At 39.2% G+C, this 27,629-nt stretch overlaps 1 protein-coding gene across 6 annotated transcripts in view; it reads left to right on the forward strand.

The window, feature by feature from the left end:
- Positions 1–27,629, forward strand: part of TRAF5 (TNF receptor associated factor 5) — a 319,757-nt gene that overhangs the window by 135,191 nt on the left and 156,937 nt on the right. For all 6 annotated transcript variants that reach the window (XM_053712398.1, XM_053712400.1, XM_053712397.1 and 3 more), the window contains one exon: positions 16,496–16,553. In XM_053712398.1, the coding sequence (XP_053568373.1) occupies positions 16,496–16,553 (58 nt within the window). The remainder of the gene's footprint in view (positions 1–16,495; positions 16,554–27,629) is intronic.

Here is a 27,629-nt window from a genome sequence, read left to right on the forward strand (position 1 = left end):
TGTATTCTCCTCGGTAACATCTTAGGACACTTATATGTTTAATTTTTTGTTGTCCTTCTTATGTAGAGGGACTCAATATTATAATCTCTCTCTTTTAATGAGATGATCCTGCTAATGTCAGTGACATCTTGTCCTGTCCTACATAACATTTATTTTTCTTAGTGACTAGGATGCTTCATGTTAACCTATTTTAGGTAAATAAGCCCAATAATATTCTCCTTCTCATAATGAGGAGATTTTGGCTAATGTAGGTATCTTTACGCAGTGTCCTATGTAAGATACTGATCTGTCTTAGTGATCTTTGGACTTTATCATGCTTATTTCCATTCTATCACTTTTCATGTATATAGACTAATTTTTTTTTTTTTTTTTTTAATATTTTTATTGAGGATATGCAAATACTCACAGATAAGTTTGATGTCAGCTCTTATATATAGAAGATAATATATAAGTATATGCATTTTTACATACATGCGCTAAAAGAGCATATAAAAATACAAATAGGAAGTGTGGGCATTAACAAGAGTTGTAGGTGTAAAACTTTACAGGGTATTAGAGGTTTGCTTCATCTAGATAGACTTAAATACAATCTGTATTCACTGGCTGTATTATGATCCTCTTTTTTTTTTTCTTTTTTTTTTACATGTAAAAAAATTTACTCAGATTATTGAGGCTACTTTTGAGCCTCAGTGGTTTGGAAATTTACTATGCAATGGAGGAGGACAAAGTTTTCAACAGATAATATTAACGAAGTAATAAAGAGGGGTAATTTGCCACATTGATAATGGGCGACCTCATGTGGGTCAATTATAAAGTGAGGGGGAAATTCCACATGTGTGTATTAAAGTAGGGGAAAAGAAATAGTGAGATGTCGGTATTTATGAGAGAAACCGCAAAGTAAGTCTCTGAACAGAATCAAGAAGTGTCAGACTACTATATGGGGGTGGAGGGTAGTGTCTGTAAAGTTAGCAAGATGTAGATACTCTTATCAAACCTATTAGTAAGGGTCACTTATGAGACTATTATAACGTAAATATAGAACAAGAACTATCAGGCATTAAATAAACCAACCTTATTTGGGATCACCTCTATAAAAAAAAAATACAAAAACCAATAGCACAAAAGAATAGTATTGATTATAGAGTATAGTAGTAGAGCATAATTGTGTGTAGAGATTTGGCTTAGTTTTGGATATGTTACTAACTGTGAGGGAAAAATATAGCAACTAAAGGAATGATCTCTGAGTGGATCGTGAGATTGAGTCTGTCTCTGTAATAATAAAACGTTGTAAGACCTCTATTGGCTCAGAACAAGAATGCATTTACATCAGCACTATAATAGAGGGCGCTTAGGATTCCTTTTTCTTATAAAATTAAACCTCAATATTGGTATGATGAACTGGTATATAAATGGTATATTGGCAAACCTTATGAAGAGAAGAAGGAAGTAGGCATTAACTGATCTTACATATATGTCAGGGAAAACATGGCTACTCAACTAGGTTGCTGCGTAACGGATGTGTGTTAGGTGGGGTGAATGGTCTGTTCTACCATTTCGGCCGCAAACAGCAGGACAGAGAAATCTGTAAGATCTGTTAATAAATAATAGTAGAAAAAAAAACCTCAGGTATGCCAAAAGTGTGCAATAAAATACAAGTGGAATAAAAAGAACAAAGACCAAATAGTGCTGGAGTAAAATAAGCTTGCCTAGTACATTAGTTAGAGCTAACCAGTTCTTTAGTGAGCAATTACAAACAACAATAACTATAATTAGTTCGTTTGGTAGACAGCCTGAAACATGAAACTGGGTGGAAACTAGGTGGAGATGGATATCTTAAGCGTTACATAGCTTCCACTACCCTATAGTAAATAGTAAAACATATATAGAGAGGTCTCAAACCATCTTTCAAAAGCTAACTGTGAAATATCCATAACCACCATCTGTAGGTTAAGTCGGACGGAGTGAGGTCTCACAATACATTATTACAAGAGTAAACAAGTGCACTAATGTATATAAGGTTATACTGGATTGAAACTATAACAATCGTATACAGAAACATCTATCATTAACCCTTAGCCTCCAGGCTTCCACATTCTTCCACATCACTCAGAAAATACAGTTACATACTGTTTGTCATATGCATGTTCTTGCGAAGTCATATTATGAAAGAGCGAGGCAAACCAAGGGCGTCTGCCGATGCAAAAGCAAAAAGAGAAAAAAACAAAAATGCTCTGATAGAGAATTAAATTGTTTCGCAGCTTTGATGCAAATTATAATAGCTAATTATGTCCCAAAACCGTGTGGACTAGTCTATCCCCTACCGGTTTTTAGGATTTTTCCTAAAGTTGGACAGCGGTCATCCAGGCTGATGTTTCTGGCCAAGTGTACACTTTCACTATCCATGCTTGTAGTAGATAAGGTACGTTTTCCATATATACTTTTTGCAACGGTAGCCGAACCAGTAATTGTGATTCCCTAACCTGGGTTGATGTTCAATGCTGCTATCGATGTCATGTGCACTTTTCCCAATATCCGAGTCAGCTGTCGATACCTCAGTAGGCATTCTAACCTCCTTTGAGCCACCATGTCGGTCCTCGGCTAATGTGCAAAGCTCCGGCGAACTTACAATCCAAGCTGAGATAGGTTCCTTCTCTAGGCCGGTATCAGATGGGCTCGCTGGTATAATCATGTTCTCTGTAGAGTCGCAGTTCTCTGTGAACGTCTCAGGCCTGCATGGATTTTGGATGTCCTCATAGGTGTGACAATGTGGCCAGAGGTTTGTGGGAGTAGTTGTGGGAGAAGTTTATATAGCTTTAGTTGTAGGTTACTAAAGTGATTTTCCAGTAGCTGTAAGGCCTGACGTTCCCAATCATCTAGAAGCTCTCCCATTTTCACTGTATACGTATACCTCGGGTTAATTACCAGAGGCAATACTGCACATGTGGTGATACTGGGTATAGGGCAAAGTAATTCTCAGTCAATACACAGTAGTAGAAAGGCCACCCGTTTTCTCTTTCTTGTGCAATTGAAGGTGTATTGATGAGCAGGCCTATTTTTTCTGCCTGACTTGGGAAGCCAGGGAAAGGTGTCCGGACGCCATGGCTGCCATCCGGCCATGCCCCCTGCCACTTTCAACTTTTAATACGAGCGCCTAGACTCAATATTTTAATCCTCCTCATGTTGAGATTTTTTTGCTTATCCCTGTGGCATCATGTATGGTTCTTTGCTAAATTCATTATTTTCTTAGGGATCGTGGGCACTAATACCTTTATTTTACGTATTTGGTTTTCTTATAGTGCGTAAATATTCTATCCAGGACTGTTTCATCATGTTTTAGTCCTATGTCAAAGCATATATTTCTTAATGTTTTGAAACATTAATATTTTTCTTTTCATTCTCATATATTTGAGGTACACGGATACAGTCTATAATTTTTCTTATAGTAAGGTTTCCTTCTAATGACTGCTTCAACGTATGTTGTCCTTTGTACAATCATATTTTTCGTATTATTTCTTAGGACTCTATCATATGTTCTTTTAGTTTAGGTTTATTTTCTGTTCTTTAGGTGTTTTATGCTGACATTTGATGTCATTTTAAACTCCAGTCAGTTTTGCTCAAACTATTATTTTGGTCTATGTGGTTTTTGACTTGATGCAAATTGTGCTTCACTGTAACAGGAGAATTTCCTCTTCTCTCTGCTTGTTTCTCCCTTCAGTTACTTGGAAGTAATTGGTCTCATCCATTCCTGCATAGATGTTATTACGTTTGCCCTTTTTCCATTTGAGACCTCTCCACCGTCAATGGAACGGTGTTATTTTGGATCTGTTTTGGTTAGTCGTCTAGACAACCACATGTGAGAATCTTCCCTTCTGGCTCTGTAAGGTTCAACTGTTCCTAGACACGTGAATCTTGAGGCCATTGTGGGAATTTTTTTTCGATGCCAGCCTCTAAGGCTTGGAAACTATTTGGGATTCCTTGAGATCTCTGGTATTCTTTCTAAGGAACATTCTGGAGCTGGGAGTTATCCTCAATTCTCTAGTAGCGTGACTTCATCTGAGATCTGTCCATTTTTTTCAGTTTCTAATTAGTCAACATAATTTCTGTGGCTTTCATCAGTCCTCAAAGATCTAGGACTGACGATGAGGGAAGTCTCTTGTATCCTTCAGTGGGCGGGTGTTTTTTTTTTTTTTTTTTTGGTTGTCCCTTTTATTCCTCTCTTTCCCGAGAGTGAAAGGCGGACCGTCTTATCAGACAGGTGTCTTTTTCCAGGGGTAGGGGCCCTTCTTTCTGAGGTGTTTTCCGATCTTACCCTCAGGTGGGGGTTCTAAAGATCGACTTCATGGCTTCTCTCCTCAATACCAGGGTCATAGCCTGCATCAAGCGTGAGCAGACCTTATTTATTCTATGTTCTCCGATTTGGTCAGGACTTGGTCAGCTGATCTGGTGCAGAAGGACCTTCTACTTCATGGTCCTTTTCCTTTATCAAGCTCTAATTCTTCTAAGGTGGACGCCGTGGAGATGGACGTTTAGTCTGCTCTACGACATAATTTTCAGATATGGACTTTGTCTCTCTGACCAGGTGAGCAAGTCAGGGATTCGCCGGAAGTATCATAAGTTCTAGCGCTCCTGTCTCTAAAATTATGTCTCAAGGTTTTCCTTGGCTCTGGGATTTTTTTCCAAGAGGGTTCGGAGAAGGGTTTGTCCTATAGTTCTTTATAAGGGTTGATCTCTTCCCTTTCAGTTCTGTTATATAAAGGATTACCCTTTTGTCTGGACATCCAGCAGGTGCTGGTAAGTATCAGACCTGTGTTTCAACCTGTTGTTCCTCCCTGGAGCCCTATTCTGGTTCTTGCTTTTTGAGGCTCCCATTCTGCTGATATTTATATTTTATGGGAGAATGTTTTGTTTTTGTTGGCTATTTCTTTTAGTCGTGGAGTTTTAGATTTTCCAACTTTACAGTGAGGCGTTCCTTATCTTGTCTGTAGATAAGGTTGTTCTCCGTACCAGTTAGGTTTCATTTTTCTAGGTGGTTTCTGACCGCAATACTAATTAGGGGATTGTAGTTCTTCCTGCTGCCCTTATCTTTTTTTCTCAGAAGGATAGTTTGTTTTTCAACCTGGATGAGATTCCTATTCTGGAATTCTTCTCCAGGCTTCTGTGCTTGGAATTGGTGGTGTACCCTCCACTTTTTCTCCAATAATTTGTTCTCTTTCATGTGTATTCCATAGTTCTATGAATAAAAGTATAAAACAAGTATATTATAAAGTTGTTTTACTACTCATAAATGTGACTTAATTGTACATGGCAAGTAAAAGTAATTTATCATTGTAGAGCAGGTTATTTTCTATTTAAAAAAAAAAAAACATTTTTAAAACCTATAGATATACACCACACATATATAAATACATTCCTATCTATCCCTCTGAAAGACTATAGAGCAATAAAGCTACTAAAAAAAATGTAACGATTATACTCTTTATCATGCATGTTAATCTAGAAAATTAATAATACAGCTGCCAAAAAACATACCGACACCAATAATCTGTGCATTCCCCTATTTCCGTCATAGTGTATACTATATATTATACCTAAGGTCCAAGATGGTGGCAACCTGTATGAATTTGCTGTCACCAACTAGCACCTGTAAGGGGTTAAAATAACTGCTTTAAAGGGATCTGCAGACAGAGGACTAAAAGCAATGACATTGTTAGTAATAACCATGCTATATTAGCTGTGCCAGAAGTTTAATCTTGCTTTATTATGATAAGGCCACTCACCTTTTTCTGAGGTATCAACACCAAGAGTAAGGTAATCAGTGTTAAGAGTTGTTGCTGGCTAGGGGACACTTTTTTCTCCCTTTTTATTGTCAAACCGTTTGACAATAAAAAGTTTTTTACCTCCTCACTCCTATTAATGCCAGAACTTCACCTTATTCCTTATCGTTCTGCACATTTACACTTTATCATAGTGTTAAAATCCAGAAATTATACTTGACAAAACAGATTGGTACAGAAGCATAATTATACTCTGAAGAGCTTACAATATTAACAATATTTATGTTTGGCATTAATAAGAAGATATAGGGTTTGCATGTCTGAACTGAAAAAAATCAAAATCCAATAGAGAGGTCAAATTCAAGCCAAAGGTCAGAAACTAACAGGCAGTAAAGGTATCAGAATCATAGTTCAGAAACTGTTTAAAAATTCAGACAATAATTGGTAAATCAAAAGGCATTACATAAAATAGCACACCAAAAATGTAATTTAATACAAGGGCACTAACAAGAGAGACAAGTGGTCTTAAATCACGATATGCGTAGGAAAATTAGTGCGCCAAGCCAATGGGAGAATAATGCAACACCAGAAGCAGCACACAACCAACTAGGATTTAGCGTGCCCTACAATGCATAGCGCTGGCTGTATTAGCACAGGTTAGTGACTGCGCTAAACAAACGTGGTTGCTAGGCGATGTCGTGACATGGCATGTAAGAGGACAGTAGGAAAAAAAAACAGGCAGAAATCTTGAATTCCTGCATGTAAAAAGGGGTTTTGGAATACAAGAAAGTCATTACTTAAAATCAATTTAATAATTTTGTAATATTATTCAAATGAATTTTAATAATGATTTTAGTACATATAGTAGTTGGCAACTATCCTTTAGAAACATGTATCTATCTAATGGTTTTCAGGAGAAAAACACCATAAAGTCTATGGGATATTTTGTAAATATATCGAGTGATAAGTTTTTGTTTCTTTCATGTAATTGGCAAGAGTCCATGAGCTAGTGACATATGGGATATACAATCCTACCAGGAGGGGCAAAGTTTCCCAAACCTCAAAATGCCTATAAATACACCCCTCAACACACCCACAATTCAGTTTTACAAACTTTGCCTCCTATGGAGGTAGTGAAGTAAGTTTGTGCTAAGATTTCTACGTTGTTATGCGCTTCTCAGCATTGTTGAAGCCCGATTCCTCTCAGAGTACAGCGAATGTCAGAGGGACGTGAAGGGAGTATCACCTATTGAATACGATGATTTCTCTAACGGGGGTCTATTTTATGGGTTCTCTGTTATCGGTCGTAGAGATTCATCTCCTACCTCCCTTTTCAGATCGACGATATACTGTCAATTTACCATTACCTCTACTAATAACTGTTTTAGTACTGGTTTGGCTATCTGCTATATGTGGATGGGTGTCTTTTGGTAAGTATGTTTTTTATTTCTTAAGACACCTCAGCTATGGTTTGGCACTTTATGCATTTATATAAACTTCTAAATATATGTTTTGTACTTATATTTGCCATGAGTCAGGTTCATGTATTTCCTTCAGCAGACTGTCAGTTTCATATTTGGGGAATTTAAACATTTTAAGAAATTTATTTCTTACCTGAGGTTTAGTCTTTTTTTCAATTGACTACTTTCTTGCTATTGCGGGTATTAGGCCCACTGGTGCGTCTAATGCTAAACTTTATTGCGTCATTCTTGGCGCGAAATTTTTTTTTGGCGCGGAAAAAGACGTTTATGACGCAACTTCGTAATTTCCGGCGTCATACGTGAGACCTTTCACACGGTGGCGTCATTAGTGACGCAAGTATGTCATTTCCGGTTATTTTTGGCACCAAAAAAGTTTACGTTACGTTGTGCGTCATACTTGCCGCCAAATTTTTTCATTATTTCAATACCCCATTGATGTTTGCCTCTTGCTTTTTTCTCTATCAGAGGCCTATGCTTTTGCATTTTTTTCCCATTCCTGAAACTGTCATATAAGGAAATAGATAATTTTGCTTTATATGTTGTTTTTTCTCTTACATTGAGCAATATGTCCCAATCAGATCCTGCCTCAGAAGTTTCTGCTGGAACATTGCTGCCTGACATCGGTTCTACCAAAGCTAAGTGCATTTGTTGTAAAAGTGTAGAAATTATTCCACCAAATGTCATTTGTAATAGTTGTCATGATAAACTTTTACATGCAGATAGTGTTTCCATCAGTAATAGTACATTGCCATTTGCAGTTCCTTCAACTTCTAATGTACATGATATACCTGTAAATTTTAAAGAATTTATATCTGATTCTTTTCTGAAGGCTTTGTCTGCATTTCCACCTTCAAATAAATGTAATAGGTCTTTTAAAACTTCTCATTTAGCTGATGAAATTTCAAATGACCAGCAACATAATAATTTATCCTCCTCTGATGAGGATCTATCTGATTCAGAAGATCCTTCCTCAGACATTGACACTGACAAATCTATTTATTTATTTAAAATAGAGTATATGCGTTCTTTATTAAAAGAAGTGTTAATTACTTTGGATATTGAGGTAACCAGTCCTATCGACGTTCAGTCTAATAAACGTTTAAATGCTGTTTTTAAACCTCCTGTGGTTTCCCCGGGGTTTTTTCCTATTCCTGAGGCTATTTCTGATATGATTTCTAGGGAATGGAATAAGCCAGGTACTTCTTTTATTCCTTCTTCAAGGTTGAAAAAATGGTATCCTTTACCAGCAAATCTATAGAGTTTTGGGAAAAAATCCCCAAAGTTGATGGGGCTAGTTCTACTCTTGATAAACGTACCACTATTCCTATGGAAGATAGTACTTCCTTTAAGGATCCTTTAGATAGGAAGCTTGAATCCTATCTAAGGAAGGCCTATTTATATTCAGGTCATCTTCTCAGACCTGCTATTTCTTTGGCTGATTTTTGGAATGCTGATATGACATCTAAATCTAGATTACTATCTCTTTCTTTCCAAGGTAATAATTTATTTGGTTCTCATTTGGATTCTATTATTTCAACTGTCACTGGAGGAAAAGGAGTTTTTCTGCCTCAGGATAAAAAAACCTAAGGGTAAATCTAAGGCTTCTAACCGTTTTCGTTCCTTTCGTCAGAATAAGGAACAAAAACTCAATCCTCCTCCCAAGGAATCTGCTTCCAGTTGGAAGCCTTCCTCTAATTGGAATAAATCCAAGCCATTTAGGAAATCAAAGTCTGCCCCTAAGTCCGCATGAAGGTGCGGCCCTCATTCCAGCTCAGCTGGTAGGGGGCAGATTAAGGTTTTTCAAGGATTTTTGGATAAAATCTGTCCAAAATCATTGGATTCAGAGCATTGTCTCTCAGGGGTATCGAATAGGATTCAAAGCAAGACCTACTGTGAGCAGATTTTTTCTCTCACGTATCCCTGTAAATCCAGTAAAAGCTCAGGCTTTTCTGAAGTGTGTTTCAGATCTGGAGTCTTCAGGGGTAATCATGCCAGTTCCTCCTCAGGAACAAGGTTTGGTGTTTTATTCAAACCTATTCATTGTACCAAAGAAAGAAAATTTATTCAGACCAGTTCTGAATCTAAAAATTTTGAATCGTTATGTAAGAGTACCAACTTTCAAGATGGTGACTATAAGGACTATTCTGCCTTTTGTTCAGCAAGGACATTATATGTCCACAATAGACTTACAGGATGCATACCTTCATATTCCGATTCATCCAGAACACTATCAGTTTCTGAGATTCTCTTTTCTAGACAAGCATTACCAATTTGTTGCTCTTCCATTTGGCCTAGCAACAGCTCCAAGAATCTTTTCAAAGGTTCTGGGTGCCCTACTATATGTAATCAGAGAACAGGGTATTGCGGTGTTTCCTTATTTGGATGATATCTTGGTACTAGCTCAGTCTTTAAGTACTGCAGAATCTCACACGAATCAACTAGTGTTGTTTCTTCGGAAACATGGTTGGAGGATCAATTTACCAAAAAGTTTCTTGATTCCTCAGACAAGGGTCACCTTTTTATCCTTCCAGATAGATTCAGTGTCCATGACTCTGTCTCTAACAGACAAGAGACGTTTAAAATTGGTTGCAGCCTGCCGGCACCTTCAGTCTCAGTCATTCCCTTCAGTGGCTATGTGCATGGAAGTTTTAGGTCTCATGACTGCAGCATCGGACGCAATCCCCTTTGTTCGTTTTCACATGAGACCTCTACAGCTTTGCATGCTGAATCAATGGTGCAGGGATTATACAAAGATATCACAATTAATATCCTTGAATCCCAATGTACGACAATCTCTGACGTGGTGGATAGATCACCATCGTTTGGTTCAAGGGGATTTCTTTGTTCGGCCAACCTGGACTGTGATCTCAACAGATGCGAGTCTTTCAGGTTGGGGAGCTGTTTGGTGATCTCTGACAGCACAAGGGGTTTGGAAAGCTCAAGAGGCGAGATTTCCAATAAATATTTTAGAACTCCGTGCAATTCTCAGGGCTCTTCAGTTTTGGCCTCTGCTAAAGAGAGAACCGTTCATTTGTTTTCAGACAGACAATATCACAACTGTGGCTTATGTCAATCATCAGGGTGGGACTCACAGTCCCCAAGCTATGAAAGAAGTATCTCGAATACTTGCTTGGGCGGAATCCAGCTCCTGTCTAATCTCTGCGGTGCATATCCCAGGTGTAGACAATTGGGAGGCGGATTATCTCAGCCACCAGACTTTACATCCAGGGGAGTGGTCTCTCCATCCAGATGTGTTTTCTCAGATTGTTCAGATGTGGGGTCTTCCATAGATAGATCTCATGGCCTCTCATCTAAACAAGAAACTTCCCAGATATCTGTCCAGGTCCATGGATGTTCAGGCGGAAGCAGCGAATGCACTGACACTTCCTTGGTGTTATCATCCTGCTTATATCTTCCCGCCTCTAGTTCTCCTTCCAAGAGTGATCTCCAAAATCATCATGGAACAGTCTTTTGTGTTGCTGATGGCTCCAGCATGGCCACACAGGTTTTGGTATGTGGATCTGGTTTGGATGTCCAGTTGCCCACCTTGGCCACTTCCGTTACGGCCGGACCTACTATCTCAAGGTCCGTTTTTCCATCAGGATCTCAAATCATTAAATTTGAAGGTATGGAAATTGAACGCTTAGTTCTAAGTCATAGAGGTTTCTCTGACTCAGTGATTAATACTATGTTACAAGCTCGTAAATCTGTCTCTAGAAAGATTTATTATAGAGTTTGGAAGACTTACATTTCATGGTGTTCTTCTCATAAATTCTCCTGGCATTCTTTTAGAATTCCTAGAATTTTACAGTTCCTTCAGGATGGTTTGGATAAGGGTTTGTCTGCAAGTTCCTTGAAAGGTCAAATCTTCGCTCTTTCTGTTTTATTTCACAGAAAGATTGCTATACTTCCTGATATTCACTGTTTTGTACAGGCTTTAGTTCGTATTAAGCCTCTCATTAAATCAATTTCTCCTCCTTGGAGTCTTAATTTGGTTCTGAAGGCTTTACAGGCTCCTCCATTTGAGCCTATGCATTATTTGGACATTAAACTACTTTCTTGGAAGTGTTGTTCCTTTTGGCTATCTCTTCTGCTAGAAGAGTTTCTGAACTATCTGCTCTTTCTTGTGAGTCTCCTTTTCTGATTTTTCATCAGGATAAGGCAGTTTTGCAGACTTCTTTTCAATTTTTACCTAAGGTTGTGAATTCTAACAACATTAGTAGAGAAATTGTTGTCCCTTCCTTATGTCCTAATCCTAAGAATTCTTTGGAAAGATCCTTACATTCTTTGGATGTGGTAAGAGCTTTGAAATATTATGTGGAAGCTACTAAAGATTTCAGGAAGACTTCCAGTCTATTTGTTTTATTTTCTGGTCCTAGGAAAGGTCAGAAGGTTTCTGCTATTTCCTTGGCTTCTTGGTTGAAACTTTTGATGCATCAAGCTTATTTGGAGTCGGGCCAGGCCCCACCTCAGAAAATTACAGCTCATTCTACTAGATCGGTCTCCACTTCGTGGGCTTTTAAGACTGAAGCTTCAGTTGATCAGATTTGCAAAGAGGCAACTTGGTCCTCTTTGCATACATTTACTAAATTCTACCATTTGATGTATTTGCTTCTTCAGAAGCAGTTTTTGGTAGAAAAGTTCTTCAGGCAGCTGTTTCAGTTTGATTCTTCTGCTTTTTGATTTAAGTTTTTTTCTTTCAAAAATGAAAATAAACTTACTTTTTTGGGTTGTGGATTAATTTTTTCAGCGGAATATGGCTGTTTTTATTTTTATTCCCTCCTTCTCTAGTGACTCTTGAGTGGAAGATCCACATATTGGGTATTGATATCCCATATGTCACTAGCTCATGGACTCTTGCCAATTACATGAAAGAAAACATAATTTATGTAAGAACTTACCTGATAAATTAATTTCTTTCATATTGGCAAGAGTCCATGAGGCCCACCTTTTTATGGTGGTTATGATTTTTTGTATAAAGCACAATTATTTCCAAATTTCCTTTGTTGATGCTTTCTACTCCTTTCTTTATCACCCCACTGCTTGGCTATTCGTTAAACTGAATTGTGGGTGTGGTGAGGGGTGTATTTATAGGCATTTTGAGTTTTGGGAAACTTTGCCCCTCCTGGTATTATTGTATATCCCATATGTCACTAGCTCATGGACTCTTGCCAATATGAAGAAATGAATTTATCAGGTAAGTTCTTACATAAATTATATTTTCCATCTAAAGGGGAGGAGAGTCCATGGCTTCATTCATTACTATTGGGAATTAAGAACCTGGCCACCAGGAGGAGGCAAAGACACCCCAGCCAAAGGCTTAAATACCTCCCCCACTTCCCTCATCCCCCAGTCATTCTTTGCCTTTCGTCACAAATCCCTGTGTGATATGGTCGAAGGGGAGACTTCCATCGACGAGATACAGGAGAAGATTAAGGTGCTGAAGGTTGCCAATTCTTTCATCTGTGATGCCAATATGCAAATTATTCGCCTGAATGCTAAGGTGTCAGCCACAGAGCCCTGCGCGCTAAAACCGAAAAACCTAAAATCTTGGTCTGCGGACATGACCTCCAAGTCGAGGCTGTTCCAGGATTGGATTCGATCATATCCACGGTTACGGGAGGCAAGGGAGCTTTCCTACCGCAGGATAAGAAGGCTAAGCCCAATGGATCTACTTTTCGTCTCTTTCATGCGGACAAGGCCCAGAGCCAGCAACCTGCCGCGAAAGCGGACCAGTCCAAGGGATCTTGGAAACCAGCTCATTCTTGGAACAAGTCTAAGCAGAGCAAGAAGCCTGCCGAGACTAAATCGGCATGAAGGGGCGGCTCCTGACCGGTCTCCGGATCACGTAGGGGGCAGATTATCTAAATTCTCAGACTAATGGTTGCAGGACGTTCAGGACCCCTGGGTTCTAAAAGTTGTCTCTCAGGGCTACAGGATAGGGTTCAGATCCCATCCGTCAGAGGGAAGATTCCTCCTGTCAAACCTGTCGTCAAGACCAGAGAAGAGAGAGAGGCCTTTCTAAGGTGTGTGAGAGATATCTCCTCTCTCGGGGTTATCGTACCATACCCCTAGCAGAGAGTTGTCTAGGGTACTATTCCAACCTTTTTGTGGTTCCAAAGAAGGAGGGCACGTTCCGTCCGATTCTGGACCTAAAGTGTTTAAACAAGTTTCTGAGTGTTCCATCGTTCAAAATGGAAACCATCAGGTCTATCCTGCCCCTAGTTCAAGAGGGGCAGTTTATGACAACTGTAGATTTGAAGGACACTTACCTTCATGTGCCAATTCACAGGGATCACTTCAGGTTCCTAAGATTTGTGTTTCTGGACCAACACTTCCAGTTTGTGGCCCTTCCCTTTGGTCTGGCGACAGCCCAGAGAGTCTTCACAGATTCTGGGGGCGCTGCTTGCAGTAGCCAGATCCAGGGGCATTGCGGTGGCGCCTTACCTTGATGACATCCGTCGTTCAGCCTCGCAGAGGATCATTCGAGGGCTATTCTTCTTCTGCTCCAATCTCACGGTTGGAAGATCAACTCAGGAAAGAGTTCTCTGGTTCCCAACAACAGGGTAGAGTTCCTGGGTACGATAATAAATTCTATGTCCATGAAAATATTTCTCACGGATCAGCAACACAGGAATCTTGCGTCGACATGTCTTCAGTCCTTCACAAGCCCGTCGATGGCTCAATGTATGGAGGTGATAGGTCTCATGGTGTCAAGCATAGATGTCATCCCATTCGCCAGGTTCCATCTCAGACCTCTTCAATTGTGCATGTTGAGACAGTGGAACGGCGATCATTCAGATCGATCACAGCTGATATCTATGGATGCTCGGATTTGTAACTCCCTCTCTTGGGGGACCCATCCGGAGCAACTGTCCATGGGGACATCCTTCTTGAGACCGTCCTGTGAGATTGTGACCATGGACGCCAGTCTGACAGGATGGGGAGCTGTTTGGGGTGCCAGAATGGTACAAGGAAAGTGGTCCAGGGAGGAGTCTCTCCTTCCAATCAACATCCTAGAGCTGCAAGCAATTTACAATGCTCTGAAGGCATGGCCTTCTCAGGACTCGGTCAGTTTCATCAGGTTCCAGACCGACAACATTACCTTGGTGGCTTACATCAACCATCAGGGGGGTACGAGCAGCTTCCTCGCGATGAGGGAGGTGTCTCAGATTCTGGAGTGGGCGGAGTCCTACGACTGCTCGCCTTTAGCGATTCACATTCCAGGTGTGGACAACTGGGAAACGGATTTTCTCAGTAGACAATCCTTCCATCCGGGGGAATGGTCTCTTCACCCCAAAGTATTTGCAGAGATTTGTCACAGATGGGGAACGCCGGAGATAGATCTCATGGCGTCCAGACTCAATTGCAAGCTGCCTCGATACGGGTCGAGGTCCAGGGATACCAGGCAGAGCTGACAGATGCCTTAGTGGTTCCTTGGGGTTTCAGCCTAGCTTACATCTTTCCACCGCTACTACTTCTACCTCAAGTAGTGGCACGCATCAAACAGGAGCGGGCCTCTGCCATTCTGATTGCTCCTTCGTGGCTATGGAGGACGTGGTTTGCGGATCTGGTGGGGATGTTCTCCTCTCCGCCGTGGAGATTACCCTGACGCAGGGATCTGCTACCACAGGGTCTCTTTCAACATAGAAATCTAGATTCTCTGAGGCTGACTGCGTGGAGATTGAACGCCTAGTCTTAGCCAAGAGAGGCTTTTCTGAAAGTGTGATTGATACTCTAATTCAGGCAAGGAAGCCAGTCACTTGTCGCATCTACCATAAGGTGTAGAGGACTTGCTTGTCCTGGTGTGAGAAGCATGGATATCCTTGGCACAAGGTGAAGGTATCCAGGATTCTGGCTTTTCTCCAAGAAGGTTTGGAGAAAGGTCTTGCCACTAGTTCCTTAAAGGGACAGATTTCGGCATTATCAGTTTTGTTGCAGAGGAAACTCGCTGAGCTCCCGGACATCCAATCTTTTGTTCAGGCTCTGTCTAGAGTCAGACCTGTCTTTCGACAGTCGGCTCCGCCTTGAAACTTAAACTTAGTCCTTAAGGTTTTGCAGAGGGTTCCGTTTGAACCTATGCATTCCATTGACATTAAGATTTTGTCCTGGAAAGTTCTCTTCCTGTTGGCTATTGCATCGGCGGGCAGAGTATCTGAGCTAGCTGCCTTGCAAAGTGACCATCCTTATCTGGTGTTTTATGCTGATAAGCCTGTCCTTCGCACTGGTTTGGGGTTTCTTCCTAAGGTGGTGTCTAACCGTAACATCAATCAGGAAATAGTGGTTCCTTCTTTGTGTCCTAACCCTTCTTCTTCTAAGGAAAGGTTACTTCATAACTTGGATGTGGTTCGTGCCTTGAAATTCTATCTTCAGGCTACAAAGGATTTCCGACTGTCTACATCTCTTTTTGTGGTGTATTCTGGGAAGCGCAAGGGGCATAGGGCCTCTGCTACTTCTTTGTATTTTTGGTTGAGGAGCTTGATTCACTTGGCTTATGAGACAGCGGAACATAAGCCTCCTCAGAGGATCACGGCTCATTCAACTAGAGCTGTGGCTTCATCTTGGGTCTTCAAGAATGAGGCCTCTATGGAGCAGATTTGTAAGGCGGCTACCTGGTACTCCTTACACACTTTTACAAAGTTTTACAAATTTGACGTTTTTGCTTCTGCGGAAGCGGTTTTTGGGAGAAAGGTTTTGCAGGCTGTGGTGCCCTCAGATTAGGGTCCGCCTTTACCCTCTTGGTTTCATTCAGTGTCCTCTAGAGCTTGGGTATATGTTCCCAATAGTAATGAATGAAGCCGTGGACTCTTTTCCCCTTTAGATGGAAAACATAAATTATGCTTACCTGATAATTTAATTTCCATCGAGGGGAGGAGAGTCAACGACTCCTGCCCGTATCTCCGTGCGGCGACCTAAATGTAATCATCTTCTGGCACCTTTGATATTTCTCCTACTGTTCCTGGTTCCCTCTGCAGAATGACTGGGGGATTAGGGAAGTGGGGAGGTATTTAAGCCTTTGGCTGGGGTGTCTTTGCCTCCTCCTGGTGGCCAGTTTCTTAATTCCGAATAGTAATGAATGAAGCCGTGGACTCTCCTCCCCTCAATGGAAATTAAATTATCAGGTAAGCATAATTTATGTTTTTTTTCTGAAGGATTGTGATTAATCCCATAGTTAAGGTCTTTATGTACAGATCCCATACTATAATCCTTTTTTTAATTATTTTCACTTTTTTCATCTAGAGAACTCCAGGAAATGCCACAGTGCCCTATAGACAAAGAAATAATAAAACCACAGGAGGTAAGAACCATTTTCTTGACAATTCTATCTAAAATATTTTGTTTTGATATAAAATAATACAGGATATCAAAATACTGGCTTTAAATGGTAACTCCGATTTCTGTTTTACGTGCAATAAAATATGTATTTTGTTTAACCTGCTGAATGTCACTTGCATTCATTTTGTCTGGGTGGGTACAGTCAGCCAGCATTAAAATAATTATTCCTTCCGCCTTTTTTATTATTTCCCAGCAGTCCTTCATAGAGTCCTTCATACAGCAGTCCTTCATAGAGCAGGTGACTGGGCACGGGTTGTAGGGTCCTGCTGTGGCTCCTTTCCAAACATTTACCCTAGGCTTCATCTCAACATATTTATTACTCACAAGGGAACAGTGACTTTATCTTTTTAGCTGTCAGTAACACACTAATCAATTATTTTAATTTTTAATTATTTGGCTGCCAGTAACACACTTACAGCAGTGCTATGACCCCTTAGTCTGCCAGTAGAAAACATAGAACTGTATTTTTACATCTCCATGGTACCCTGTTGCCCCAGCGTCTGCATGCAGCGCACATAGGAGTCTATTTATGAAGCAGCGGATGCTGCTTCCGACCCTCTCCGCTTCAGTTCCAACTGAAGTGTAAGTTAAGAAGCAGTGGTCCTAAGACCGCTGCTCCGTAACTCGTCCGCCACCTCTGAGGTGGCGAACAGCAATCAGCCTGATCGAATACGATCGGGTTGATTGGCACCCCCTGCTAGCGGCCAATCTGCAGGGGGTGGTATTGCACCAGCAGTTCACAAGAACTGCTGGTGCAATGATAAATGCGTATGGTGTCGGCATTAATCAATGTGCGGCGGACATAATTCGCTATAGCGAATCATGTCTGTCCGCACCTACATAAATAGACCCCATAGAGTAGTGTTTTAACAACCCTGATGACTACCAGTAACACATTAGGCAGTGATTTTGTTTTTTTAACCTCCTTGCCTGCCAGTAATACACAGAGCAGTTTATGTGCAATGTCCCTACTTTCTGGGCCATATTTGTAACACAAAGTCAAAGGAGACTTTTAAAATGCAGCTGCCACTCCGGAAACTTAAAATATATATTTTTTATTTTCCAGTATTTTTGTATATATTTTACTTGAAAACATTTGTATGGATGCTCAGGTGACTTAATTTACTGAGCGATTCCAATCCATATGAACAGCCTCCATATTATTTCTATTGAAATTATTTGTCTGTATCTTTCTCAGAATCGGCACAGAAGTGATCATGTAAGGGTTAAAAAAAAATTATTTTATGCCCCCATTTATCAAGCTGCGTATGCAGCTCTGGGGGCCAATCGCTGCAGGCTCCTCAGACCGCAGCTTCCCAACCAGTATGCCAGCTATTAGCTGGTGGATTAAATCACACCCTGGGTGATTGACAACCCCTGCTCGCACAAGCAAACACTTGTGTAATGTTAAATACGGGCAGTGTATTGATGCAATACGCAGGCCCGCATTTTGCAAACCCGGGCGGACAGGTTTGCGTGAACGAGCACTGTCCATCCGGCAGATGATAAATGCTGGCCTTAATATTAAATTGCACTAAAAATTTGTACATATTATTATTATTATTATCAAATTATGTCTATTTAAATGTCCTGAAAACCGCAGAGCTTGGTAAATTGTATTGTTAATAATTACACAGATCATTGTCATGGGTAAGATTGGTTTTTACTATGACCTATCTCAGGGCTCATTTCTATTGAGTCATTAAAAATGGAGCCTTAAGCTTACGATGTTACCGAAAGCTGAAAGTAGTTTGCGGCTCCATTATAGTACCAGGTTTCTATTTAAATATTTTGCCCATTACGTGTAGTCATTCTTCTCATGTATGTTTAAGTTAACAATGTGTTATCTCTTCCATATGACGTTGGATTTCTCAAAAATCACAATTTAACAAGTTTGTTGCTATAGTAACCCTACCTTAGATTAGAAAAGTTACATTTAGAGCCTTCACTCCTTACCTGTGATTGGCTAGAGAGGGAAAGACACGGTAGTTAGTTCCAGTGTTGGTAAAGTGATTTTGGTCACCGAATAAATAATCAACGACATTTTTTAAATTAAGATCAGACATTTTGTTTTTGGTTTTAATTTACTGTTAAATTTATTTTTCTATGTAATATTTAGTGCTGCCCCAGACAGAGGTCTAATTGGAGTTATGTGCTGGATTATTTTTTTTAGATGAAGTACATATGGAAATATAACCTGCCTGGGGAAGCACTAAATATTGCATATCAAAATAAAATGAAAAAGAGAAAAGTCTGCATTGTTTGCAAACTTTAAGATCTCAAAGGGACAGAAAAACCCCAAAATGTTCTTTCATGATTTGGATAGAACATACCATTTTCTCCAAATCTGCTTAAATGGGGCAAAATCCCTGATAGCGAGAAAGTGGAAATCCACTATGATTACTATAACTGGATGGAAGGAGAGAACACAGGAACTATTATCACTAGAAGAATACTTTTACTATAAACACAATAGACTAGATATGTTCCGTAATATCACATTTTATTGGGGCGTCACAGAGTAGGCCCCTAGATGGCACAGACACCTATCCAAGACAGTTCGGCTCAAGCAGGAGATTAACCCATCCCCCTTCCCCCACCATCTTTATTTACCAATCTGCAACAACTCTTTTTACTTCCTATTATGACCGGCACTCCGCTTTTTCTCTTTCTGTTTCTTTTTCCAACTCTTTTTTTTTTCTTTTCTCTTGTTCTAGACTTTTCAAATATATTACAGGGACGCTATCTGAGTCTATATCGTTAATATTGACCTTGTTGAAATTGTGTACTTCTTTGTAGTTGACAAGTTCTTGAACATAATACTTTGTAATTTGAGACAGCATATTGCACTCTGTCCCTATGTTTGTTGTATTTTATTTTTTTCTGAAAATCTCTTTAATAAATATGATGAATTAAAAAAAATCAAACAATTTTAAACAACTTTCCAATTTACTTTTATTATCAAATTTGCTTTGTTCTCTTGTTATCCTTTGCTGAAGGAACAGCATTACTGGCAGCTAAATGAACATCTAGTCAGCCAATCACAAAAGACAAATGTGTGCAGGCACCAATTAGCAGCAGCTCCCACTAGTGTAGGATATGTGTGCATTCTTTTTCAACAAGGGATACCAAGAGAACAAAGCACATTTAAAAATAGAAGTTAATATTAAAAGTGTCTTAAAATTACATGCTCTGTCGCAATCATGCAAGTTTAATTTTGCCTTTCCTATCCCTTTAAGAGGCCTCAAAAAGCTTATTGCTCCTCTTTTACACATAGTTTAGTATGCCATAATGTTTGCTACCTTATCAACACCTTCCAACAGTGCTTTACCTGTTTGCACGTTCAATGGAAACCAGATGTAAATTTGCACTTTTTGTCTTCTATTTCCTATGAGACGTGTCATTTTTGGGACCCTAGCTGCCAGTAGTGATGGAAAACACAACATTGGAAACTGTCAATAAGCGTAATGGCTTTCGATATAATTTTTTTCATTTTGCATCCTTGCGGAAACCCAATTGCGGCTCAATAGAAACGAGCTCTCGTGGAAAATATTTTTGCAAATGTATGTAATTGCATTTTTAATTTCAGTAGTGTAGTAATCAAAGGGATATTTATCCCCGACTGTTTCTTTCAAATAAGAAGTAACATATAAAATATACAAATTCCATATTATCAATTTTACTTTGTTTTTTTGGTATAATTTGTTAAAAAGCAGTTAGGTAGGCTCAGGAGTGTGCATGTGTCTGTAGTTCTCCATACTTGTGCACACCACCTACCTAGGTATTCAACAAAGAATATCATGAGAACTAAATTTGATCATAGAAGTAAAATTGAAATGTTTGTAAAATTGTATGCACTATCTGAGCATGTTGTGTTTCATATTCCTTTAATTATCCTGATGTTATATGACAATGTTGGCGAACCTATGACTCCCGTTTCACCGCCAGCATGCAGAAGCCTCTGAGGTGGCACAGAAGCCTAGGTTCAGAAACGCTGTAGGCATTTGTGTTACTCTGATTCATTAAAAAAGTGCTTTATTATCTTGTGAAATAATCTGCACACTGGGGAGGTCAGAGCTATTCTTCTCTTACAGATACGGCTAGATTTAGAGTTTTGTCGGTAAGGACCCGCGTAGCTAACGCCGGCTTTTTTCTGGCCGCACCATAAAAATAACTCTGGTATTGAGAGTCCACATAAAGGCTGCGTTAGGCTCCAAAAAAGGAGCGTAGAGCATTTTTAACGCAGCTTCAACTCTCGATACCAGAGTTGCTTACGCAAGCGGCCAGCCTCAAAAACGTGCTTGTGCACGATTCCCCCATAGAAAACAATGGGGCTGTTTGAGCTGAAAAAAAACCTAACACCTGCAAAAAAGCCGCGTTCAGCTCCTAACACTTCCTACGTCTGCACCTAACACTCTAACATGTACCCCGAGTCTAAACACCCCTAACCTTACACTTATTAACCCCTAATCTGCCGTCCCCGCTATCGCTGACCCCTGCATATTATTATTAACCCCTAATCTGCCGCTCCGTAAACCGCCGCTACTTACATTATCCCTATGTACCCCTAATCTGCTGCCCTAACATCGCCGACCCCTATATTATATTTATTAACCCCTAATCTGCCCCCCACAACGTCGCCTCCACCTGCCTACACTTATTAACCCCTAATCTGCCGACTGGAGCTCACCGCTATTCTAATAAATGTATTAACCCCTAAAGCTAAGTCTAACCCTAACACTAACACCCCCCTAAATTAAATATAATTTTAATCTAACGAAATTAATTAACTCTTATTAAATAAATTATTCCTATTTAAAGATAAATACTTACCTGTAAAATAAATCCTAATATAGCTACAATATAAATTATAATTATATTATAGCTATTTTAGGATTAATATTTATTTTACAGGTAACTTTGTATTTATTTTAACCAGGTACAATAGCTATTAAATAGTTAAGAACTATTTAATAGCTAAAATAGTTAAAATAATTACAAATTTACCTGTAAAATAAATCCTAACCTAAGTTACAATTAAACCTACCACTACACTATCAATAAATTAATTAAATAAAATACCTATAATTATCTACAATTAAACCTAACACTACACTATCAATAAATAAATTAAATACAATACCTACAAATAACTACAATGAAATAAACTATCTAAAGTACAAAAAATAAAAAAGAACTAAGTTACAAAAAATAAAAAAATATTTACAAACATAAGAAAAATATTACAACAATTTTAAACTAATTACACCTACTCTAAGCCCCCTAATAAAATAACAAAGCCCCCCAAAATAAAAAAAATGCCCTACCCTATTCGAAATTACTAAAGTTCAAAGCTCTTTTACCTTACCAGCCCTGAACAGGGCCCTTTGCGGGGCATGCCCCAAGAAGTTCAGCTCTTTTGCCTGTAAAAAAAAACCTACAATACCCCCCCCCAACATTACAACCCACCACCCACATACCCCTAATCTAACCCAAACCCCCCTTAAATAAACCTAACACTAAGCCCCTGAAGATCTTCCTACCTTATCTTCACCATACCAGGTTCACCGATCGATCCAGAAGAGCTCCTCCGATGTCCTGATCCAAGCCCAAGCGGGGGGCTGAAGAGGTCCATGATCCGGCTGAAGTCATCATCCAAGCGGGAGCTGAAGAGGTCCATGATCCGGCTGAAGTCTTCATCCAAGCGGGGCAGAAGAGGTCTTCCATCCGATTGAAGTCTTCATCCAAGCGGGATCTTCTATGGTCATCCATCCGGAGCGGAGCGGCAGGATCCTGAAGACCTCCGACGCGGAACATCCATCCTGGCCGACGACTGAACGACGAATGACGGTTCCTTTAAATGACGTCATCCAAGATGGCGTCCCTCGAATTCCGATTGGCTGATAGGATTCTATCAACCAATCGGAATTAAGGTAGGAATATTCTGATTGGCGGATCAGCCAATCGGATTGAACTTGATTCTGATTGGCTGATTCCATCAGCCAATCAGAATATTCCTACCTTAATTCCGATTGGCTGATAGAATCCTATCAGCCAATCTGAATTCGAGGGACGCCATCTTGGATGACGTCATTTAAAGGAACCGTCATTCGTCGTTCAGTCGTCGGCCAGGATGGATGTTCCGCGTCGGAGGTCTTCAGGATCCTGCCGCTCCGCTCCGGATGGATGACCATAGAAGATCCGGCTTGGATGAAGACTTCAATCGGATGGAAGACCTCTTCTGCCCCGCTTGGATGAAGACTTCAGCCGGATCATGGACCTCTTCAGCCCCCCGCTTGGGCTTGGATCAGGACATCGGAGGAGCTCTTCTGGATCGATCGGTGAACCTGGTATGGTGAAGATAAGGTAGAAAGATCTTCAGGGGCTTAGTGTTAGGTTTATTTAAGGGGGGTTTTGGTTAGATTAGGGGTATGTGGGTGGTGGGTTGTAATGTTGGGGGGGGGGGGTATTGTATGTTTTTTTTTACAGGCAAAAGAGCTGAACTAATTGGGGCATGCCCCGCAAAGGGCCCTGTTCAGGGCTGGTAAGGTAAAAGAGCTTTGAACTTTAGTAATTTAGAATAGGGTAGGGCATTTTTTTATTTTGGGGGGCTTTGTTATTTTATTAGGGGGCTTAGAGTAGGTGTAATTAGTTTAAAATTGTTGTAATATTTTTCTTATGTTTGTAAATATTTTTTTATTTTTTGTAACTTAGTTCTTTTTTATTTTTTGTACTTTAGATAGTTTATTTCATTGTAGTTATTTGTAGGTATTGTATTTAATTTATTTATTGATAGTGTAGTGTTAGGTTTAATTGTAGATAATTATAGGTATTTTATTTAATTAATTTATTGATAGTGTAGTGGTAGGTTTAATTGTAACTTAGGTTAGGATTTATTTTACAGGTAAATTTGTAATTATTTTAACTATTTTAGCTATTAAATAGTTCTTAACTATTTAATAGCTATTGTACCTGGTTAAAATAAATACAAAGTTACCTGTAAAATAAATATTAATCCTAAAATAGCTATAATATAATTATAATTTATATTGTAGCTATATTAGGATTTATTTTACAGGTAAGTATTTATCTTTAAATAGGAATACTTTATTTAATAAGAGTTAATTAATTTCGTTAGATTAAAATTATATTTAATTTAGGGGGGTGTTAGTGTTAGGGTTAGACTTAGCTTTAGGGGTTAATACATTTATTAGAATAGCGGTGAGCTCCGGTCGGCAGATTAGGGGTTAATAATTGAAGTTAGGTGTCGGCGATGTTAGGGAGGGCAGATTAGGGGTTAATACTATTTATTATAGGGTTAGTGAGGCGGATTAGGGGTTAATAACTTTATTATAGTAGTAGTGCGGTCCGCTCTGCAGATTAGGGGTTAATAAGTGTAGGCAGGTGGAGGCGACGTTGAGGGGGGCAGATTAGGGGTTAATAAATATAATATAGGGGTCGGCGGTGTTAGGGGCAGCAGATTAGGGGTACATAAGGATAACGTAGGTGGCGGCGCTTTGCGGTCGGCAGATTAGGGGTTAATAAGTGTAGGTAGCTGGCGGCGACGTTGTGGGGGGCAGATTAGGGGTTAATAAATATAATATAGGGGTCGGCAGTGTTAGGGGCAGCAGATTAGGGGTACATAAGGATAACGTAGGTGGCGGTCGTCAGATTAGGGGTTAAAAAAATGTAATCGAGTGGCGGCGATGTGGGGGGACATCGGTTTAGGGGTACATAGGTAGTTTATGGGTGTTAGTGTACTTTAGGGCACAGTAGTTAAGAGCTTTATGAACCGGCGTTAGCCCAGAAAGCTCTTAACTACTGACTTTTTTCTGCGGCTGGAGTTTTGTCGTTAGATTTCTAACGCTCACTTCAGACACGACTCTAAATACCGGAGTTAGAAAGATCCCATTGAAAAGATAGGATACGCAATTGACGTAAGGGGATCTGCGGTATGGAAAAGTTGCGGCTGAAAAGTGAGCGTTAGACCCTATTTTGAGTGACTCCAAATACTGGAGGTAGCCTAAAACCAGCATTAGGAGCCTCTAACGCTGGTTTTCACGGCTAACGCCAAACTCCAAATCTAGGCCATAGTGTTGCCACCACTTATGAGTTACACATGCTGCAGGGTGTGCAAGGAGGAACATGAATAGTGCTGTCCAGAGCTGCAGCTTGCTTCAGCAACTTACCTGCTGAAGATATCCCCACCTGTCAGTGAAATGCTGTGGGGGCTGGGGCTTAATGCTGAATTCAGCTGTGAGTTTTAAAGATCTGTTTTGCTTTGAGTTATTCTCCTCCCCCTTTTTCCGTCTAATTTATTTTCCTTCCTTTCCATTTTTATGTTGGAGCACTCACTGATTAGGCAGTGCTGTATCTGTTCTCTGCCCTTCAACCCTCCTGCATGAAGTTGTGTTACTGTAGGATTCAGCAGTTTTAGATACTACTCAGCTAATGAACGTTGAGATAAGTGTTTTTTTGTTTTGTTTTGTTTAATTATTATTTTATTCATTTTACTAAAATTATATTCAATGAAAAGCAGGAACAAGCTGTAAATCAGCCCCATGACAAGGTTATCAGCCACCGTGATGGCTACTGCCGAAAGTCCCCCAATCACTGTTTCAATGTGGTTATGTGTTCTACACTTAGAAAAAAGCAGCTAATTTGTGCCACTTGGTTCAGAAAGCTGTATGCAATTTCTTTCATATAAAAAGATCAACAAAAACAACTCCTTTTCTATGCTTTTTGAAATGTTGGCACTTGGCACTTTCAGATAAATTGGTTTCCTGTTGCAGTTTGGTTAACTTGGTTAACCAAAAGATCTCAGATCTGCAGGGAGATAAATAAGCCTTATATTTCTTAAAGGGACAGTCTACTCCAGAATTTGTATTGTTTTTAAAGATAGATAATCCCTTTATTATTATTATTTTTTTAACTTGTTTTATTGGTTTTTATACATAATACATTTATACATAATAGATGCCATAAAGTATCATATAAATAAAATTTACATGATTTTTCTACGTTCTAATTCTTACCATCTTAACATTTAATAAGTGTAGTCCACAAAATTAGGATTTAAACATTCAGCATCTTATGCCTATACCTCTTAAATTTATCTAGTGGGTGAAGGGGAGGACGGGAAAAAGAAAGAAAGAAAAAGAAAAAAAATGTGGAATCATCCTTTCCTTTCCATTTTCTCTCTTCCTACCAAATCCCTAGTAAGACTATTTCAGTATTTCTAAAAGGAAAAATAAGATAGTCTCTTTCATTTAAAGAAAGACTCTTAATAAATTATGCCCATTTTTAAAAAAAAAAGTATAAATATCTCGCTCATTATTCATATCTACATTGTGTTGTTCTAATATATATTGTTTTTTCAGATAGTTTTTAACTTCTAATATATTGGGAATAGTTGGTTCCTTCCACTTCCTAACTATCAAATATCTAACTGCAAGAATAATCACATTGATTAGCTTTTTATATTGGGGATTTTGTAACTCATCCCAAAGGAATACTATCTGTAGTATATTAAAATTACAAATAGGTAATTTAAGAGATTTGGAAGCCCAAAAAGCAACTTTCTGCCAGAGTTGGCTAATTTTGGGACACTTCCAAATCATATGAATCATATTAGCCATTGGGTAGGAACATTTTGAAAAGGCATTAAATGTTTACCCCATCTAAAACCTTTTTCTGGAGTGTAATAAGTCCTGTATACTAATTTCACGTGAGATTCAATCCAAGTTGAAGATAATGTGCTTTGGGAGACCAATTCTATAGATCTCTTTATAGGGATATATTTATATCTACACCTGTGCATTAAGGTATATACAAGGCCTGTGCATTTTGGTATATAATAGGCCGGTGTATTTAGGTATATACAAGGCCTGTGCATTTAGGTATATACAAGGCCTGTGCATTTTGATATATACTAATAGGCTTGTGCATTTTGGTATATACTAATAGGCCTGTGCATTTAGGTATATACTAATAGGCTTGTGCATTTAGGTATATATAGGCTTGTGCATTTAGGTATATACTAGGCTAGTGCATTTAGGTATATACTAGGCCTATGCATTTAGGTATATACTAATAGGCCTGTGCATTTAGGTATATACTAGGCTTGTGCATTTAGGTATATACCAATAGGCCTGTGCATTTTGGTATATATAGGCTTGATCATTTAGGTATATACTAATAGGCCTGTACATTTGGGTATATACTAGGCTTGATCATTTAGGTATATACTAATAGGCCTGTGCATTTAGCTATATACTAATAGCCCTGTGCATTTGAGTATATACTAGGCTTGATCATTTAGGTATATACTAATAGGCCTGTGCATTTAGGTATATACTAATAGCCCTGTGCATTTGGGTATATACTAGGCCTGTGCATTTAGGTATATACTAATAGGCCTGTGCATTTAGGTATATACTAATAGGCCTGTGCATTTCGGTATCTACTAATAGGCCTGTGTATTTAGGTATTTACTAGGACTGTGCATTTAGGTATATACTAGGCCTGTATATTTAGGTATATAATAGGCCTGTGCATTTAGGTATAGACTAATAGGCCTGTGTATTTAGGTATATACTAGGCCTGTGTATTTAGGTATATACTAGGCCTGTGCATTTAGGTATTTACTAGGCCTGTGTATTTAGGTATATACTAATAGGCCTGTGTATTTAGGTATATCCTAGGCCTGTGCATTTAGGTATATACTAGGTCTGTGTATTTAGGTATTTACTAGTTCTGTGTATTTAGGTATATACTAGGTAGGCCTGTGTATTTAGGTATATACTAATAGGCCTGTGTATTTAGGTATATACTAGGCCTGTGTATTTAGGTATATACTAGGCCTGTGCATTTAGGTATATACTAATAGGCCTGTATATTTAGGTATATACTAGGCCTGTGCATTTAGGTATATACTAATAAGCCTGTATATTTAGGTATATACTAGGCCTGTGCATTTAGGTATATACTAGTCCTATGTATTTAGGTATATACTAGGCCTGTGTATTTAGGTATATAC

The sequence above is a fragment of the Bombina bombina genome, chromosome 4, assembly GCF_027579735.1.
Source record: "Bombina bombina isolate aBomBom1 chromosome 4, aBomBom1.pri, whole genome shotgun sequence".
In the NCBI taxonomy this organism is placed as follows: Eukaryota; Metazoa; Chordata; class Amphibia; order Anura; family Bombinatoridae; genus Bombina; species Bombina bombina.